The 19,009-nt window shown below is 40.5% G+C and overlaps 1 protein-coding gene across 2 annotated transcripts; it reads right to left on the bottom strand.

Moving 5' to 3' along the window:
* Positions 1-280: 280 nt before the first annotated feature.
* LOC147250832 (uncharacterized) lies at positions 281-17,866 on the bottom strand. Of its 2 annotated transcripts, none has more exons than XM_086223131.1 (6): positions 17,471-17,866; positions 16,717-16,805; positions 4,050-4,160; positions 3,911-3,973; positions 3,690-3,818; positions 281-3,464 (listed from the first exon to the last, which is right to left on the bottom strand). In XM_086223131.1, exons 1-6 carry the CDS (start codon positions 17,829-17,831, stop codon positions 3,234-3,236), a joined length of 984 nt encoding a protein of 327 aa, XP_086079257.1. In that variant the 5' UTR covers positions 17,832-17,866; the 3' UTR covers positions 281-3,233. The 2 variants fall into 2 exon arrangements, with proteins under 2 accessions (XP_086079257.1, XP_086079258.1); XM_086223132.1 differs by having other exon boundaries at positions 3,327-3,464; positions 3,694-3,818.
* Between the last annotated feature and the right edge of the window lie 1,143 nt (positions 17,867-19,009).

The following is a 19,009-nucleotide window of genomic DNA, read 5'->3' as shown; positions in this document are numbered from 1 at the left end:
GAGTCTATCCCAGCATCAACAGGCGAGAGGCGGGGTTCACCCTGGACAGGTCACCAGTCCATCACAGGGCCAATCTCCAGATATTTTAGTCTAATTTCGTACAACTAACAATTATTTTCATTAACAAATAACTTGCCATTTGTTTTCATGATTAATCCTTTAATCTATAAAATGTTCTGTAAGAACCTTTGGAATATGTTCATCACAACATCCATCAAACAGTTCAAAATCCAAAAACATTTCATTTTTCATCACAGGTAACCAAACAGCAAGCCTTTATATTTAAGTCTGACATTACTACATTTTTGCTTGGAACAAGACTGAAATGTTTCTCTATTATCAAAAAAGATGATCGATTAATTGTTGCAGGTCTAGGTTATAGTGAGTCTTAGTCTAGTTTAAATCCAGGAAATCAGAAAAAGCAGTTGATATACACGCTTGTCAGGCCCCTAATGACCATGGTAAAGGTGGAAATACAATATACAAATCAAGCCAATTGTTTTTTTCTGTCAACAAAATCCACACTATAATAAGATGAAGTATTCCACGGTATAATCGACCAGTGACACTTTGGTTGTTAACAATAACTGATGAGAATTATTGCAACATATAAAATGAATGACTTTGTTGATTAAGCTGCCAGAGAAACCAATTTTTTTTTTAATTAGACAAAGTTGGGTCAGCTGTGTCTGTTCTGCTCTTTGCCATCTTTATCATTGGCCATCTGCTGCATTAAAAACCACTGAAGGCCTCACTATCGGCTTAATGCCAGATTTGATTTTAAAATGGAGAGAAGCAAATGGACTGGAATATGTGCTAATAGTAATAAGCGTCCTCCAAGTTTAAGAGTGGCAGAGAACGTATGACGCCCTGTTCTGTCATCGCTCTGTCTACACGTCACTTCACAGCTTTGGAGTCGGAATTCAGTGACAAGGACAAATGAAACTGGAGACCATGAAGAAACAGCCTGCAAAAAATACGAAGCAGCACAAACTGAGACACAGAGTCCATTTAACGTACTGCTGACGTCAAGTGAACATCAACGTGTATGAACATGCACTTGCAATTACGCCAACGTGAGATTTGCAGACAGTGACTGATTTCGCAATAATTCTGCATCTTTACAGTGCATGTGGCTGGAGAAACATTCACCAAAGAGTGAAACACCAACGCTGGGGTTGAAACTGAAGTGTTTCAGGAGTTATTTAACACCAGCAGCATCCCAGCTAGAGAAACTTTAACCTCCTAAAAGACATCTTCGTATCATCGAAGCCAGCTTAAAGTGTACGAGGCTGACTGTAGGCTACGCCACTCTCAGGATTATTCTGCCAATGTTTCCTTTTTTTCCAGAAACTAGAGAGTCAACAACGTCTAAATTAAAAAAAAAGTTTTGTCTTTTCAAGAAGCAATAAATCTAAACTGAAGAAGGAAGACATAATATCTGCAGTGGCGGCAAGTCACATTTATCCAAATGGGAGTTTGTATTCAAATTGCTTTTCAATTTGAAAAAATTATGGGGAATTAATGTTGTTAGACGATGCGTCTCCAATGAATAGCACTGAATTAGAGCTAAATATTCTCCGAGTATGAATAAAGAGGCTTCTTGGCATGATCAGCATGGCAATCACTCACTCGCTCTAGTCATCTGTAGACAGATGAGACAGAGGAGCCCCTCACTGGAGGCAGCTGCCGTCCGCTACACTCAACTGGAGAGCAGAAACAGCCGTTAAAGGTTGTGTGTCTCTAAACCACATCTGTAACTTAGCAGAGCAGCTAGCTCACAGAACAGGTCAGGCACATTAATGAGTGCTTATTAACAAGCTTCAATTTCACGTCAAACGCAGAAAACATTGACTGTTGTTTCTATATAAAATGTACAGCAGCATGAAACCTAGAATTCTATCATAAATTAAGATGTCATTTGGGATGGTTAGATAATTATCCAGTGAATTTGGTTCTAAAGTAAGCATGCAGTTCCCCTTAGTCGATGTTTATAATCCATTCTTCCATTATTAGTATGATAAAAAGTACAAATATTCAGCAGAACAAATGCTTTCTTGAGGATGTGCAGGTTCTGATCAAGATTCCATCCATTATCAGTGACCTTCTGCTGAACCAGTGTTGGCAAACAGTGTAGATGGATCTTTGGAATACTGAGTACACACTTGTCCTTCAAGCCGCTAAGGGACATTTGTTTTGTGTTTTGTCATTCAAGAATGGGAAACACTGTTAATATTCAGCACCCCTTCAGGTTCTTATTCGGCTGATAAAGCACAAGCCTATATGATTCCTTTTAGTCCATCTTTTTTAACATCACTAATCTCAGTCTGTGCAGCTCTCAGGAGAGCTGGAACCCGCTGCAGCTGACCGGGGAGGCATACATGGCCAGATGTGCGGCGGGAATGATGGGGCTGCAGCTGTAGGAGCAGTACGAACCCAGCAGCCCAGCCAGAAGGTTAATGCTGAAGGGCAAACCTAAGGATGAGACGCTTGGCTGAAATACAGCTTTGGGCCAGATGCCAGCTGCTATTTTGAGATTTGCAGCCTTAGCCTCCTGAACCCTTTTGGCTTTGGCTCATCAGTTTTGGAACCAGATCTTGACCTGGGTCTCGGAGAGCGGCAAAGAGGAGAGCTCTGCCCACTCAGCGATGGAAAGGTTCTGCTCTTGACGAAACTTTCTCTCCAGGGCCAGGAACTGCGTGGTGGCGAATGGAGTGAGAGGCTTGCAGTTGGTTTTGCGTTCCTCAAAGGGGAGGCCAGCGGACAGAGAAACGCTGAACCACGTAAATCTAGACAACTTAATTAGTGGTTGACAGCTATTTAATTACGAAATTAGTGCAATGACAGAAAATCAAAGATGGACTTTATGACCGTCGCCGTACTGACACTTTTTTCAACTTCATTTTATTTCAGTTTAACAGATTGTTATGTAGTCATGTGCTCAGTAACAGTGTAAACACGTCTCCCACATCATCATGACCAAATATGGCCAATGAAGCCAAAGTTATATTTCTAAAGTTATATATACACACACACACACACATATATACGTGTGTGTGTGTGTGTACACTCACACGTTTCAATGCCGCAGCTGTGCGATGAAGACATGTTGCAGCAGGAATGATTACTTATGTAAAGAATCTGAAATAAAACTCTAATATTCGGACTCTTGGAAGACTAGCTCTTTTGGATGAAAGGTGCAAATACAAAACAGAATGTTGTCATATTTTTGATTATGCACTGTTATTCAAGTTGCAACTATGGAGCTGTCCAAGGGTCTCTGGAGGACCACACTCCTCTGATGTCCCAGCTTGGGCTCCACGGTCCCCGCTCTTCGTCATCTTCCTCTGCATTGAACGCACCTTGAAGATGGAGAGGAACCTTCTCAGGCCTCTCGGAGCCTCCTTGTCTTCATCTGTAACCTGTTTGGGCCTCTTGACTGACTCGGCGAGCATTGTCCTAATCTGTGTGTTGGCAAAAACACAACCACTATACAAGATGAACATGCACAAGTGTGAATATGCTGAAGATTCTGGTCTCAAACTGTGACAGTGGCTTTCAGCTGGTTACTCTAAAACCTTTGATCTCAAAGAGTTTTTGGCTATGATCTACCTTGAATCTCTGTATAATCCCACTAGGACACTAAGATGATTTCACAGAGTGGGTGAGGCGTGTCAAGCAGTATAAACCTGCATTCTCAAATCCTGGATGGTGGAATCCTTTTCCTCCAGGTGCTGCTCCATTTCAAGCCGCAGCTGCTGGTTCTTGTCCTGCTGCTCCGTTAGAGCCCACCTCAGAATGCTCAGCTCGTCCAGCAGCTGTACGACAACAAGAGGAGGATACATTATTCGACGGGATACTTCCCTTAGAAAACATATGACAAGATGATTAACACGGTATTGAAACATACCTGACTCTTTTCTAACTTGTGACAAAACTTTAACCGCAGCAGCCGTGATTCTTCTAGTTTGGCCTAGAGAAGGATATTTTCAGCACGTCATATTTTCGAAATAACTTGTTCTGTAACATCTTCTCGTTTTTAAATTGACCTGGATCTTCTGCCAGTCTTCCAGATAGTGGATTGTTTCTCTCAATTCCATCCTCTGGGCCTTCAAATCGTGCAGTTCCCTCAGCAGGTCATTGACCTTCCACTGCTGCTCCTGCTCCGTGTACCACAAGGACAATGAAAAAGGTTGTTTTTTTAACATCATTCAGATAAAGTTTTGGGAGATCGGTGCAGCATTTAAAACAAGCCTGCTTTTCTAGCTTCAGCCATGTTGTCCAAAAAGAATAACCTTGTTGAGATTGTTCATCTCTTGTGTTGGGATTTCAACTTCAGATTTGTTCTGATTAATAACAATCCCCTCCCGTCTCAGTTTCTTTTTCATCCCAGTGATGATCTCCGGCTGCTCCTTAATACGAGCCAGCAGCTGCTCGTGCCCTCTACCGGCATGTGCCAGCCTCTCCTCTATTTCCTTCAGTTTGACAGCCAGATTTTGCTGGCAATGCTGACCTTGAGGAACCAGGGCGACATCATTATCACGGTTGGTGACATCGTCAACAGGGTGAAACAAAGACCAAACAGTGATTTTAAGTCCATGACCCACTTCTAAGCACAACCCCTTGCCCGGGTCAGGAGAGTTAAAAAAAAAAAAAAAAAGCCACTCTGCACCTTAGGGACAAATGTTACACAGGGGAAATAAGGCACTGTTCAGGCAGTCACACCATTATGGCAATGAAAGTGGCGTTAGCAGCTTTACTTGTAGTGAAGTAGTCAGTCAAGGTGACTGATTTGATTCACTCGCGTTTTGATGTCAGCTGTTACTGGAACAGAAGGCTCAAGGTTGTCTTCACTGTTGTTGTTGTTGTTTACATGATAAAGCTGTTGTAAGCCAACCAGCACTTCTTTTTAAAAGAGCAACAACAACAACAAAAATACAAAGAAGCATTTAATAAATTCTGAAGCAATTGATTTGAAATGTTGGTAAGTGGATCCGTACCTGGCTGGTCATCATTCCAACATCAGATCTTGGAATAACACCAGTATTGGCACCCGACTGTTATTCCTGATGTGATATCCCCTTTTGGAATTGGCTGATTCCACAGTAAACTTAGACAAATATCAATATCCGTGTTGACAAAAGGTCGGCTCCGCATCGATCAGGTCACTATTGTGTGATTACGATTTTTCGATGATGAGTGTTTTATTCCCACAACATCAAAGTTGTGAGGAGCAACATGATCACTATCACGACTATGGTGCTTCTGGTGTACCTTGACATCTGCCAGTCCGAGTCTAACGAAAGCAGACTCAACTACAACGTGCAATTGGAGCCTAACCGCTGCTTTGCGAAACCAAAACTCGTAATCCTGTTTTGTCGCTTTTATTTGATGACATCAGCTCTTTACGCAGAAAACATGGGGACTGAACAAAAAGAATGGAAGTAAATCTGTTCCATCAGATTTGTAAATTAAAAGTTATGGAATTTCAAGCACTCAAAATACCTGTACTGAAATTATGTATCTTAATTTTAGTCTCAACTCAACTAATTTTCACCTTTAAATTCATAACTTTAAAAAAAAGAAGGAAAAACTTTGTGAAAGTGACAATGATGCAGGAAGGCGTTCAAATTAATAGCAGCCATTTCTTCACACAAATTCCCCCAAGTTTGGACTTGTGCACTTGACAATGCAATGCAAGGCAGTTGTATAATCCTGCAGTGGGTTTATCTGGAATGTACCAAATTAATTAGCAGGTATAACATACAAACATATGTTAGGTGTTAGGATTGTTATAATAATCTATGATATTGATGCACCTGACTGTCATGCTGTATCGTGCTGTTTAGTCTCATCATGTATAATATTACCTTCTCACATTTCAGCAATCTTTAAGTATTTATTTATAAAGTTAAGATTGCAGTTCCTTACCATCCTTCTGTAATCAGAAGATAACCTTCTTTAAAGAATTGATTGAAAGGGACAAATATTACAATATAAACATCTGGACCTAAATTCGAAATACATAGAAAGAAAAACACAACCTAGAAAAAAAAGTGCTGAACACGGTTTCTTAATTTCTTTTTTTAATCTAAATTTTATCCGTATTATATCTATAATCCATTAAAGATCAGAAACACAACAAGCTGACGTTCAATCATGATCAGCAAGGGAACATAAACTTGACGATGGCTTTGTGCAAAACGAGAACACAATAAAAGGCTTAACTATATGAGGAAAGGAGAAGAAGTCCAAATATTTATATTTCCTACAAAAGCTTATATCCAGGGCTGAAATGATCCCTCAAGTAACTCAAGTAATTTGTTTACTAAAATTCCTCGAGGCTTCGTTTAAATCTGAACTGTACTTTATTTTGCATGTAGGGTTGGGAAATGTGGTATAAAATGGCTGAATTATTTAAGACCAAAGTATTAATAAATTTAAGTTGAAGTTTTGATAAAATTTATTATCACACAGCTGCAGTGTCTCTCCTCTCTGCATCAATGCAGTTCCTATACACACACACACACATGATGGAGTTTATTTAAACAGTGAATGACATTGTTAAGGGAAAACAGGTCGAAACCTAAATTCCCGTTATTAGGAAAGACACAACACGAACTAATTCAGCTTTGTACAAAGGGCACCCTGTCTCAGTGGCTTCCCGAGAGAGAGTCCGCCGAGACAGTTCCTTGCTTCTTTATTATACTGATAATACAGATACATGGGAGTGTGGATGGGTGCTCATATCAAGGCAGGTGCGCTCTCATGATGATAACAGTGTGACCTTGAATGAACTTCTATTTGAACATAGTGTGACAATAAAACATGAAGACATTATTTTCTTTTATCAGACATCGACACCAACCAGGTGTGCTTATAAGATTAAACAACTATATTCTAAAAATTAATTTGAGACTACAGTCTCTCTACTGTCTCTACGATTCTCTTTGTTGAGTTTTGTATTTTTGCCTGACTGTGAACATCAGCAGCATCAGGATGGAATGCTGAATGCATCTTTGACACGTGACAAGCACTGAACCTAAGCTGACGGACCAGGCTCGTACTCCAGTTATGGAGCTAATCACAACGATAATCAATTACAAGCATGAGATGCCTAAACACGCACTTCAGTGTGAGTTAGTATTAGGTTTTGGGTCGTCTTTAAACTGACTCTCATTGTATAATGACGAAAACAAATAGTAAATACACACTCAGGTGGAGGAGTTTAAGTATCTCAGTGTCTTGTTCACGAGTGAGGGTAGGATGGAGTGGGAGATTGACAGGCAGATTGGGGCGGCATCCACAGTGATGCAAGTGCTAAACCAGTCTGTTGTGGTGAAGAGGGAGCTTAGCCAGAAGGCGAGGCTCTCGATTTACCGGTCAATCTACGTTCCAGCCCTCACCTATGGTCATGAGCTTTGGGTGATGACCAAAAGAACAAGATCGCGAATACAAGCGGCCGAAGTGAGTTTCCTCCACAGGGTGACTGGGCTCTCCCTTAGAGATAGGGTGAGAAGCTCAGTCATTCTAGAGGGACTCAGAGTAGAACCGCTGCTCCTCCATGTTGAGAGGAGTCAGTTGAGGTGGTTCGGGCATCTGGTGAGGATGCCTCCTGGACGCCTCCCTCAGGAGGTTTTCCAGGCATGTCTGACCGGGAGGAGGCCTCGGGGCCGACCCAGGACACACTGGAGGGATTTTATCTCTCGGCAGGCCTAGGAACTCCTCAGGATTCCCCCGGAAGAGCTGATTGAAGTGGCTGGGGAGAGGACAGTCTGGGCTTCCTTGCTGAGGCTGCTGCCCCAGCAACCCGGACCAACCGTATAAGCGGAGGATGACGACGAGGACGATCTAGTAAATAAAGCTGTGGTATATAGCTCTTTCAAACAGGATTTAATGTGATGATGAGAAATTGCTACCTTCCTGAGGTGTGTGGTGCCTGCTGTGATTGGTCTTGGTCAGTTGGACCAGACAGAGGCGTCTCATCACTGTAGGTTGGGAAACAGTTTCCTGTACTCATAGCCCCTAATGGGACAAGACAACAACAACAACTAGACTAACAATAATTACAGGAGTATTAACAAGCCTACTAATAAAAACATTTGAAAATCTTTTCAGAATATACTGCACATCATTGTTTAAACTTTTCTGTGCAGTAAAATGCTTTTTAGTCAAAGTATATAAGGTCGCAAATTATTACGCGTGAAGGAGCAGAGTAAAGCAAAGAAGCCCAAATGTCACTTTTTGCATCCACTACATGACACAAGAGGGCACATGCCTACTAAATATCATATTGCTGTAAATCAGGTGAAGACATCTTCGTGCAGGTTTGTTGTAAATGGTTGTCGTCTTCAGGCTGGCACTCACATCAAATGTGTTAAGTTATCAAAAGATCTTACCATGTGGAGTCCAGTTACAAAGGTTTTGTGTGTTGTGACATATCAAAGCTGACCACCTCACCTCATGGTAACATATCACCAATTTATTTAGGTATGTCTGAGTAGATTTGGTCTGCCCCCTCGAATGAGTACGCCAAAGTGTATAACATGTCACTTCTTATTGCCACCAGGTGTCGCCGTGATTAATCTCCCTCAAAATTCCAAGTTTGGTGAGAATCAGTTCCATAGTTAATCCTGCTGACAAAAAAAAAACGCCACTGAAAACACGAGGTCTTTGGCAGAGGTAACTAGAAGGCAATTGGAGAACGCATACTTCCGCCAAGGCCATAACCTGCCAAACCCCCAAAAATGCAAAAAATAATAATAATGTTGAACTATGAACAGACCTGACCCAAAATGTAATTGGTTCTTCCTTGGTCCATGTTACATTCCTCCACCCACTTTGATGAAACTCTGCCAAGTAGATTTTGCATAATCCTGCTGAGAGTCAGGAAAACTCAACTGAAAACAAACATTAGTGTCATGTGGAGGTAAATAATTCTAGCTTTTCTTTGTGTATATAATGTACATTGTATCTTGAAAAGCACTTTGTTTCTCCAGCAGAGGCCGAAACAAAACAAACTGTAAGATTTTCCTTGGTCTCGCTGGAAGAAATTATTTCAACCTTGGAGAAAAGTATACAAAATTGGTACAATCTATCCAGATGCTTCAGAGATATTTCACCCAAAAGCAGATGAAAACTTTGAGATGGGCCTATGAGAATGAGTGTTTCAACTAATGTCACTGGGAATTATCCTCTGAGGAGCATAAATGTCTGGATGAGTGAAAACAATCACCTGATGGTGGCATTAGATGGCAGTCTAGGGAATAACAAAGTCATCAAGATTAATCTTCCGGACACTTCCCGGCAATCCATCCAATAATAATCCATATTTCAGTCTGAACGAAAGTGCTGGACTGAAAACTTTTTTTTTTTTTTGACCAAACACAAGTAACTGAATGTCCTTTAAAGACACAGGTTGCATTTAGTATACAGTTGGTCAGTGTTAGTTTTTAGAAAAACAAGACTAATGGGTTGATGTGGTTTTGTTTCTCTGTATTAGTTTAAAAATTCACAACAGTTTGATCTTGCAAATGGATGCTGCCTCTTAATAAGGGCTGATGAAACTCAATGACAGCATTTGTGTTCTGCAAATTTCAACATTCCTGACTGTGTCTGGCAGTGAAATGATCTCCAGGGGTTTGCCATAAATATTAAACACCAGGCACCATAATCCTACTGTCATGGTGATAATTTTTCATTTTCCATCCTTACACCAACAGAAAAAGAGGAGGAGTGCTATTATGCTGTCAAACCACATACTTAAAATGTACCTTCTTAGGGATAGGATAATTTTGGTATTCTTCAACCTGGGCCCTATTTTCCACTCTTTGTGGGTTTAGTTGATTACTTTGAACGTGATATTTTTGGAAGCACTCCAGTACTGAGCAAAAACATTATATCTGGCTCAGCTACCACAAACCAGCTGCAAGGGACCATTTGTCTGTGTCATCGTACCCCCACAAACTGATAGTAGGCTGATTGAATGTTTGGCTGCAATGATAACGTATTGTTAATTATGCTGTCAATACAAAACACCTGTGTTGCACTGTAATATAATTCCAAATTGGGAAGGTTGAGGTCTCCCTCTTTACATGGATAAAGTATGTGCAGTAATTTCTTCCATCCATCCATTCATTTTCTTCCGCTTATCCTGTCAAGGGTCTCAGGGGGCTGGAGCCTATCCCAGCAGCTTTCAGGCGAGAGGCGGGGTTCACCCTGGACAGGCCGCCAGTCCATCACAGGGCCAACACATATTTCCTCAATGCAGTAATAAATGATGAAATCAGTGAGTTCACTAATTTGAAAAAGGAATTTTGGCGTGAATATGCACAAGTATTCTAGGTTACTGGAAACTTAATTTATTACTTAATTACTTATTTATTTATCATAGATCTATTAGATATTTTAAATTAAATTAATTTATGGCCTAACTATGCTAAGAAACTTTTAACTCTAGCTCATTAGATAAAAAACTGCTTTAAAGACATACTTTGAATTAACCTACATTTAATTCAACTAATACATTCTGAGACACTCTGACTTGTTTACCAAAGAAATACAAACAAGCCAAAAAAAATTATCAGTTGGGTTGCTAATACGATAAACATTGTTCTGTTTCAAAGGACATTAAAACCACAGACTGACTAATGTTCAATATTTTCACAATACTTCCTGGAAAGAATTAAAAAAAGACAAAAGAGGAATTGAGTATTATAGCTTAAAGAAAGAGAGGAAAGTAATGATTGCAAGAGAAAAATAAAGAAAGGTCTGTGTTTATCTTTCAGGATCTTCTAGCTCTGGGGAGAGTTTTTGAGAAGGGGTCTCGAAACATCCGTTTTCAGTATAGAGGAAGGGAGGTTTATGATTTTGGTGACCTGTGTGTGGGGACATCAACATTTGAGATTGAGACGGTCCAGTAGTTATAAAAACTCAGCTGCAGAATGGCATGAGGGGTATCGAAATGGATATTCATACCTCGAAGAATTATAGCATTTGCCAGTGTTGTACTGCATGTTGTGAGTTGTATCGCTGAGATGAGCTCAGTTTGGTTTGGGTGGGTGGTCGCAACATGAGAAGTATTGTCATAGTGAAGGGGGTTTAACATTTAAATGCAAAGCATTCAAAATAACACAGTTCCAGTTTATTGTAGTGTATTACAGCTAAGCCAGCAGCGCCGGGGTTGACATGCTCAGAAGTGTTTGATGCGGGAGAACCGGTGAGCGTTATGTTTATGAGTTCGCGTCACCATCAACACCTCTGCCAACCCCAAACCGAGCTGGCACATTAACGGCTTGGGTTCACATAGCAGTGGAGGTGGCAATAAGTGTACCCTCGGAGGAGGAATATTGCCGGGCAACAACTGACTCCCAATTTGACACACTGTCTGAATACGCTGACCAAGCCGCAAAAAAGACATGCGAATCAGTGGTTCGGTGGCCAGTACCTGCCTCCTTTAGTGGAGGAGGGGAGGAAAACATTATTGACAATACAAGCAATAGTGAGATTTATGCTATGCTTTTTTTTATCAGTTTACTTTTTTTCCGACGGACGAGGCTTCTAGGAGGATAAATAAGTAGTTGATGACAGGTCCCCTTGGCTGCTACTTCGATGTTGGATGTTTCCAAAAACAAATAATTTGGCAGACCTCTACTTTCATCACTTACTTTTGACATGACTTTGCGCTTGGCTGAGCTGTCTGGAGGTAACAAAGTTCCAGTCCAGGGGCAACCACCACTTCCAAATACATCCAATTACTCCTGTAGCTGGTTTCATTCAATTTCAGTATCCTACACAGTATGGTAAACATTTTCGTACTGTTGAAATCCATAATATCAGGTCATTCTCTTCCCTCATTTAGCACTGACTGCAATGTTTTCCCTTAAAATACTTGAACTATTAATCATCAAACGAAATCAAAAACATTTCATGTCAATGTCTGAAATGTTATTCCTGAAGACAGAGCGGCAACAACAAACCCAGCAATAACTGAAAGTCTATTTGGCAATCAAAAGAAAATGAATGGCCAAGTACATTGGCGAAAATCCATTCATTGTTTCAGTCTTTTTTCAAGCATGTATGTCAAATATTCGCAGACTCTTACACATCAGAATTTGGGCTGGTTTTCTCTGATTTATGACAAAGAAGAATCTTTGGGTTTTGTGCTGTTTGATGTACAAAAGAAGCAATCGGAAGATGTCACTTTAGGTTCTGGGGAATTGTGAAGAGCATTTTTATAATTTTCTTTCCGTTGTATTGACAGAAAAAGTCATTGGTTTATCGTGAAAATCGTCTTTAGTAGCAGCCCGACATATCCGTTAGGCCTACTATGTCCCTCCTGGTTCTTCATTCACTAACTGCTACAAAAAAGAACAAGAATAGAGATTACTTTTGTAATTCCAGTTTTGTTGTGATTTCATCCTCACAATAGGAAAGCTGTCAAAACTGAGGACACTGCAGGGTTCTGTCCTAGCACTGAGCCATTTCAGTCAGGATGTAATGTTAATTGCCATCGCAAGTTACAGCACAATCACACTGACATCTATGTTTCAGATTCCAACATCAGCTTACACACAACACACACTTCCACCAAAGAAAGTCACTTCTCAGCGGGTAACTTCCTGTGAACAACTGGGCCAAACAATGACCCATCCTTCACTTTTTTAGGGCAGTAAATGGTTTCCACTTAGCAAGTTACTGTACAACAAAGACGCTTGTTACAAAATGCATAACAACCTACGACCTTCATCTTCATAAGAAATGCAGCTGGTCAACAGTGGGTGACATGGTCGGTGTTGGTACATCGGCCACAGTCTCTCAGCAGAGCGCAGCAAAGAGTTAAAGACCAAACAAACTATGGGGCATCACAACAACGATATTGTTGCAAAAGACTGTCGATAAACTGCTTGTTTACTGGTCCAAAATACCCAAAAGTATCTGCTGCAGCATCAAACAATTTCCCCACTGTGGGACGAATAAAGTGTTATCTTATCCTAAACTGTCAACTTGGCAGTTTCAAACGAAGATGAAGTTAAAGGAAGTATTCTGTGTTCTCACAAAGGCTCAATCGTGCATGGTACTATTAACAGTACGCAGCACATCCAGGCAACTTGCAGCTGTACTACATAAGTTTTATGTACAATTTTTACATCATCATTTTGAGTGTGCACCTTGTCATCAAACTTTTTGCACTACTGTATCAGCCATAAGCATTATCATTTTAGGTTGTATGTGCATACAGATCATTCCCCTAAAAGCGAATTTCTGAAAAAATTGGCACAAACGCCCCCCACAACCCAAGGATACACCGAAAAGATTTTGGTGGTTAAATGTCGCATCAAAATCAGGTCTGACTGGACAGGACACACCCTGGACAAGGTCTTTTTGACCCCCTTCCCTCTGGCAGGCTCAGGGTCATGAGGGCACGGACAGAAAGACTGAGAAACAGCTTCTTCCCCAGGGCTGTGAAAGCTCTGATGACAGCCTGAACTGGACTGTTGTTGCACCTTCCATCCTGCACTTTACTTGTGATGGACATTCAATTCACAACCCTGTAACATCACTGGACTCACTGCACTGTCCTTTATTCTTTCCTATTCTGTTACATATTTTCTGTTTTTATTTATCTATTTATGCTGCTGTGTGACAGACTGTGTCCAAATACATTTCATTGTACAGAAATGTTCAATGACAATAAACCTTAACCTTAATATGTCAAGGTCACTCTCACCGCCCATGACCACGATATTTCAAGAACATAATGAAGCAATTTCTTTAAATTTGCAAAAATATCTACCGGGACTTGAGAATTAATTGAGAAGAATTTGGTTTAAGAATGTCAAGTTTGCTATGACAAGCACACTTGATAGAGGCACACAACAGTACAGTGATTCTACTGCTGGTTTGACGCTAAGGTGGCAAGCCTGACAACTCCTGAATGACTGAGTGGACAAGTTGAAATGCTTCTCCTACATCTGCAGTATAGTTCACAAGAAGAATAGAGTTGCTTATTTGCATCTTTCTCATGCTACAGAGGCCCCTAACCATGGAATATTGTAGTTCTTTTTCTGTTGACATTTACAGTACCATCTGGTGGACTCTACTGAAATATCACTGATTTCATTAATCAGACTCCAGAAGACGACTGGCTGTGCTCTCACCTTCCTGGGGGCGGGTGTCATTCGAGATGGTTAGTGTAGCCAGCGGTAAAGAGAAAAAGGTATGGGAGCTGATTCCAGTGTGAAGAGGGGAAGCCTGTTGTATCCTCCTCCTCCTGGTGGTGAGGCAGGGAACTAGCTGTTAGTGGGCAGCCGCCATCACCTCCTGGTTCGGACCAGTGCCATCATCGCCTCCAGCCCAGCCCTTGAGGCAAAAGTCTCACTGGCTCTGCCAACTGAGTGGCATTTCATCACCAATACTGCTCTATTATTGCCCACCTTATACACAATTTGGCCAGTTGACCATGCATCAAGCCATACAACAAGTTTCACCGAGTCTGGTTTGAGGTGGCAGGCGAGATGTTAAAGTGAAGCAATCCGAAAAATGAATGGTGAGGATTTAGACATGACATATATTCACATTACCAAATTTAGGTGTGCACACACACATCAGGGACTTTAATACAGCACAATAGAGCGAAGTGCCAGTAACGTCTCTCTTTTGTCTGTAAACACTCTTAAAGCCCAGAGACACTTTATCTATATAGTATATAGCAGGTATAGTAAAAAGTAGGTTGCGCCCTGACTTCAACACACTGCTCACAACAGCCTGTGTGAAGGCAGCCACACTGGGTTCAAAGCCGAAAAGAGTAAAACAACGGTGTCCAAACACAGAGGCAATGAGGCCCATCAATCAAAGCATCAACCAACTGCAGAACAATTTGAAGTAAATTGTCCACAGTTTAACAGCAATTATTTAACAGTTACAATAACCATCTCCATATGCTGCTCCTACGTTGATATACAAATATAAATGCTGATAAAGGGAGTAAACATCAAATCTCCTCTGACATCTTTGACTCCCACAATCGACAGTAAGGTAAGGTCAAATATTTTAGTTTCAACAATAGTTTCTCTGTTCATGGTGTGTTAGTTTTGTAAATGATCACACATTATTCACTTTTAATACTGTAACATGGAGTACTTTGTATCAGTGCATGCTGCCAAGTTAGAGTAGCTTTTAAATCAAAGAAAATGCCCTGAAAGAAACACAGTGCAATCCACTACTTGAAATGCAAATTTTTCAAGGTGCTGCTTTTATATTTTAATTGTGAAAGGTTTGAATGCTGAATTGATACAATAGTGAAGCATCTAAATGTCATATCATCATCACAATTTCTTGAGGCAGTACTGCGCTTGTGGTGCAGCAGCATGTTGTGACAAATAACATGCAACAGCCACATTGATTTCAGAGGGTTTGGCACCCTCCGATGGACAGCTGAGCGTTTTCTCAAAGGAATGGTGATGGTACACTGCTACACAATGCCTGCGGAGTCATTTAAGTATTGTTAATCTTGGTGGAAGTTCTTTGTAGTGTTACAAAAAGGGGTACAAAATATTGTTATATCAAATAAGTTTTGCACCTCTCTGACTCAACGTACATTGACAACAGCTTGGGAAAGAAGTATATAAAATATTTTGGCATGGACCCTTTCAGTGAAATAAATAATGAACATTTTAACAATTATAAATGTTTGTATGAACTTCAAGTTAGCTGATATAAAATTAGCCATCAGGCTGTAAAACAGAACTAGACCCATGCTTAAGGAACCAAATGCACCCTTTGTTGGAACACTGAGGCAGGGAAGCACTGAAAATGTAGACTTGCTGCATATGAGGGTAAATTCAGTGACAGTATTATGTTAGTTGGCCTGGCGGAGGGAGGTCAGTCTCTGTCTGATAAGTCGGTTCTCCCCCAGCATCCTGGAGATGGTCCTAAGAACAGTGAGCCTGGCCTGTCCGGGACAGAGGACACATCCCCAGGAAAAGAGAGAAGCAGTAATGAGGTCTGGTTCACAGGGCCAGACGGTGCAATCCATCTGTAACACGGTACCTATCTTGTAACCCTTGTAGAACTTCCACAGTAATTAAACAATAGGAACTGTATCAGCAAGTTTATGTGCAAGTAATGTTCTCCCTTTGTCATGTCTATAGAATCAACTGAGCATGGGACGCAGTCTGTCTTTAGAAACCATGAAATTATCTTTGGTATCCCTTTTATTTTGGGCCACAGAACCTCACCTTGTAGTTTTGACCTCTACTCCCCTGGCCTCTAGCTCCTTGCGTATAAAAACTAATTTAAGTAAACAAAACAATGTAATCACAGTAAAACTAAAACTGAACTATAATGCCCTTTAATGCTGGAGGTGTCATATTTGTTATGGTTTTGGTGATTACGTTGATACAAAGAACAAGTGTATCCTTTTATCGTGGCTGCACTTTCCACATTACTTTTGCAGACAGCTGGAGGGATACAGTCATCAAAGCTGTGCTGTGGTTGAGTTCTGGGATATTTTTAATATAAAGTGAGGCTAATGGAATCATTACCCGTGTTTTCGGGTTAAATCTCTTTTTTATTTTTGTGGGTGAGTCATGAATCCAAAATTTAAAAAGTTCAACTAAATTACAAAATTAGTTTTTGTTGTTGTTGTTGTTGTTCAGTGTCATCTCTTCGTAGTGATCAGCACACACACTATACAGTACTTTCCAAAGAGCCTACCTTGTCCTTCTCATTCATCTCTTTGCTTTGGGGTCTCTGGGAGAAAATGAAAGCATCCCCTCCAACAGAGTCTGACTCAGTTCCCGCACCTGTCAAAAAATACTGAATAAGTTTTGTTTTTGTTTTTTTCATACTAGCTAATTACAGTTTCATAGCAACAAAGAGGACCAAACAAAATCATGCTTGGTTTTTGTATCTTTGGCTCTTTGTGGTAATGTTAACAGTTTTGCTCACACTTTATTACCTCGGGAAGCCAAACTGGGGGGGGGGTAATACAGTTTAAAATGCAGGGTGAAATACCTGTGAGCAACTGTAGCTGTAGGACACCAGAACAGTTTGATGAAAACAGTTTGTTATGGTTACAGAGATGCAACATCAGCGCAAAAGTAACTTGTCACCTCAACAATCTACATAACTTCTCCCAAGAGGTCTGTAGCGAGTGTAGTCTCAGTGGAATATCTCCAGCTTGAATTTCACGATATTGTTACACTGTATAAATTAGTAGAGGCTACATATAATGAAACTTTGTGCAGAAAAAAATTAAACAAGGTTTGTGTTTGACTTTTACAAAATAAATATGTAATAAGTAAATCATCTACATATGTGTACCTATGTTACATTACGTGCAAAGACTTATATTTTCATCAAAGATAAAGAAGAACAAGGCTATATTAACTGCTAGCTAACACCAGCTAGCATTCTTGTCACTAGCTAACGCTTTAAGCTAGGTATTTATACTGTAAAATTAGCCTACAGTGTACTTGCTCTCCTCGGCTGGTCTCGGCTTTATTTGTAGTGGGCTCAAGTATCCATCTTCTGGCCATCCTGTTCTCATTTGTCCCCTCCTTGTTCAGTGTGGACTTGCCAACTTTAGGTAATTTGACTTTCAACAGGGCCGGAGTCTGTTCACCTTTAGCCCGCTTCTTCCCGCGCTTGTCCCTATGACCCAGGCTGGCATTGGAACGGGAAAGGTGGGTCTGTTCCTGCTTATCTCTTTGACTTGAGCTCTGTGAGCCAAATCCGGGCACATAGATGGTCTTTAGGGGCATTTTGTGCTTTCCAAATTCAAAATGAATGGCGCTACGATTGGAGGAAACCTTAGATGCTCTTCCCATTGCAGTCCTGTTTGTGCAATTACTATGTTGTTGTCAGCCAGTAGGTGGCGGTAGGTATCACCCAGTCTATCTAGTAACTGTCAAAGCCCTGACTGAAATCTCACGATTCAAATACAACACATGTCCCCTTCATGAAATACATGGTCTTTTCCCTCAAAACTCATTATATATGAACAATTCTTCTTATTATTATACTATTATTGTCTCTCTCTTAACCTTTTTTATTATGTACATATAGATTTTTCGTGAATATGTCGGCATTTCTTTTTTCCCTTGTATATTGTCTTTTTTATTATTATATTTTTGAGGTTTGTCAGCTCTTGACATCCCAGTTCCGGACGTCAGGGGCTGCCAGATGTATATTTTAGTTTTAAATAATTTTAATAATTTTAATAAGCTGTTTGCTACTTGCACAGTTGCCGGAGTGTTGCAGTTTTCATTTCACTGCTGTTGTACATGTACAATTATGCACGTGATGAATAAATCTCTTGAATCTTGACTATTATTCATCAATGCTTCGATATATTAAAAGTGCCCCAAGAGAGGAAAATAGTTACCTAGTGGTGATATTTATGTCCTATTTGCGAACTGATGGTTCTCTGATTGACCTCAGGACAGCCAGACAGGTTTCATTTAAGTTAATTCATAGGTGCACACGAGTCACATTTCTAAAGTACAGTTATTTGAGATGGAATATTGTTTTCCTTTCTTTTTTGTTTTTAAAAATAAAAAGTCTTTCCTTAAACTGAATGGGTTTGTTTGAAGAAGAAAAAAGAGTTGATCATTTTACCTTCCCTTTTTATTGTTATCACTAATTCTACATATAAATGTCCAGTCTGCATTGAGGTGCACTCCTGCCTCTTGCTGTGTCAGACAGAACTTTACAATCTCATAGTCCAAGCTGGCCACCTCTTGACTTTAGATAGAAGAATCTGTCACTTGGAGTCATACCATCAGGGAAGTATGTCCGAGTATAGTCAAGGTTGTCCTCCTGAGGTAAAACCTGTGGACCCGGTGATGCATCATCACCCTGGCCTGCCCTGTGGGGATCATGCAGAGAAGTCAACATAAAACTAAAAGCCTTTGCCATTCTCACAGTCATTTGAAACAGTCACTGCTAACTCAGCTTTGCTCTCACTTCCCCAATATCTCAACGTCTTTTCCATTTTCCAAGCTCA

This window comes from Aulostomus chinensis, chromosome 13 (assembly GCF_037954235.1).
Source record: "Aulostomus chinensis isolate RoL2024-O1b breed Wild chromosome 13, RoL_Achi_v1.0, whole genome shotgun sequence".
In the NCBI taxonomy this organism is placed as follows: Eukaryota; Metazoa; Chordata; class Actinopteri; order Syngnathiformes; family Aulostomidae; genus Aulostomus; species Aulostomus chinensis.
The sequence above is the reverse complement of the archived record's forward strand: the minus strand, read 5'-3'. Positions and strand labels throughout refer to the sequence as shown.

What these genes read in the sequence shown, in the direction of transcription:
- LOC147250832 (XM_086223131.1), bottom strand. Translation starts at nt 17,831, where the DNA reads ATGGGAAGAGCATCTAAGGTTTCCTCCAATCGTAGCGCCATTCATTTT. An exon ending in AGATGAATGAGAAGGACAAG is followed by an intron (nt 4,161 to 16,716) that starts GTAGGCTCTTTG and finishes TACACGGAGCAG; the next exon opens with GAGCAGCAGTGGAAGGTCAA. An exon ending in ACAAGTTAGAAAAGAGTCAG is followed by an intron (nt 3,819 to 3,910) that starts GTATGTTTCAAT and finishes GTTGTCGTACAG; the next exon opens with CTGCTGGACGAGCTGAGCAT.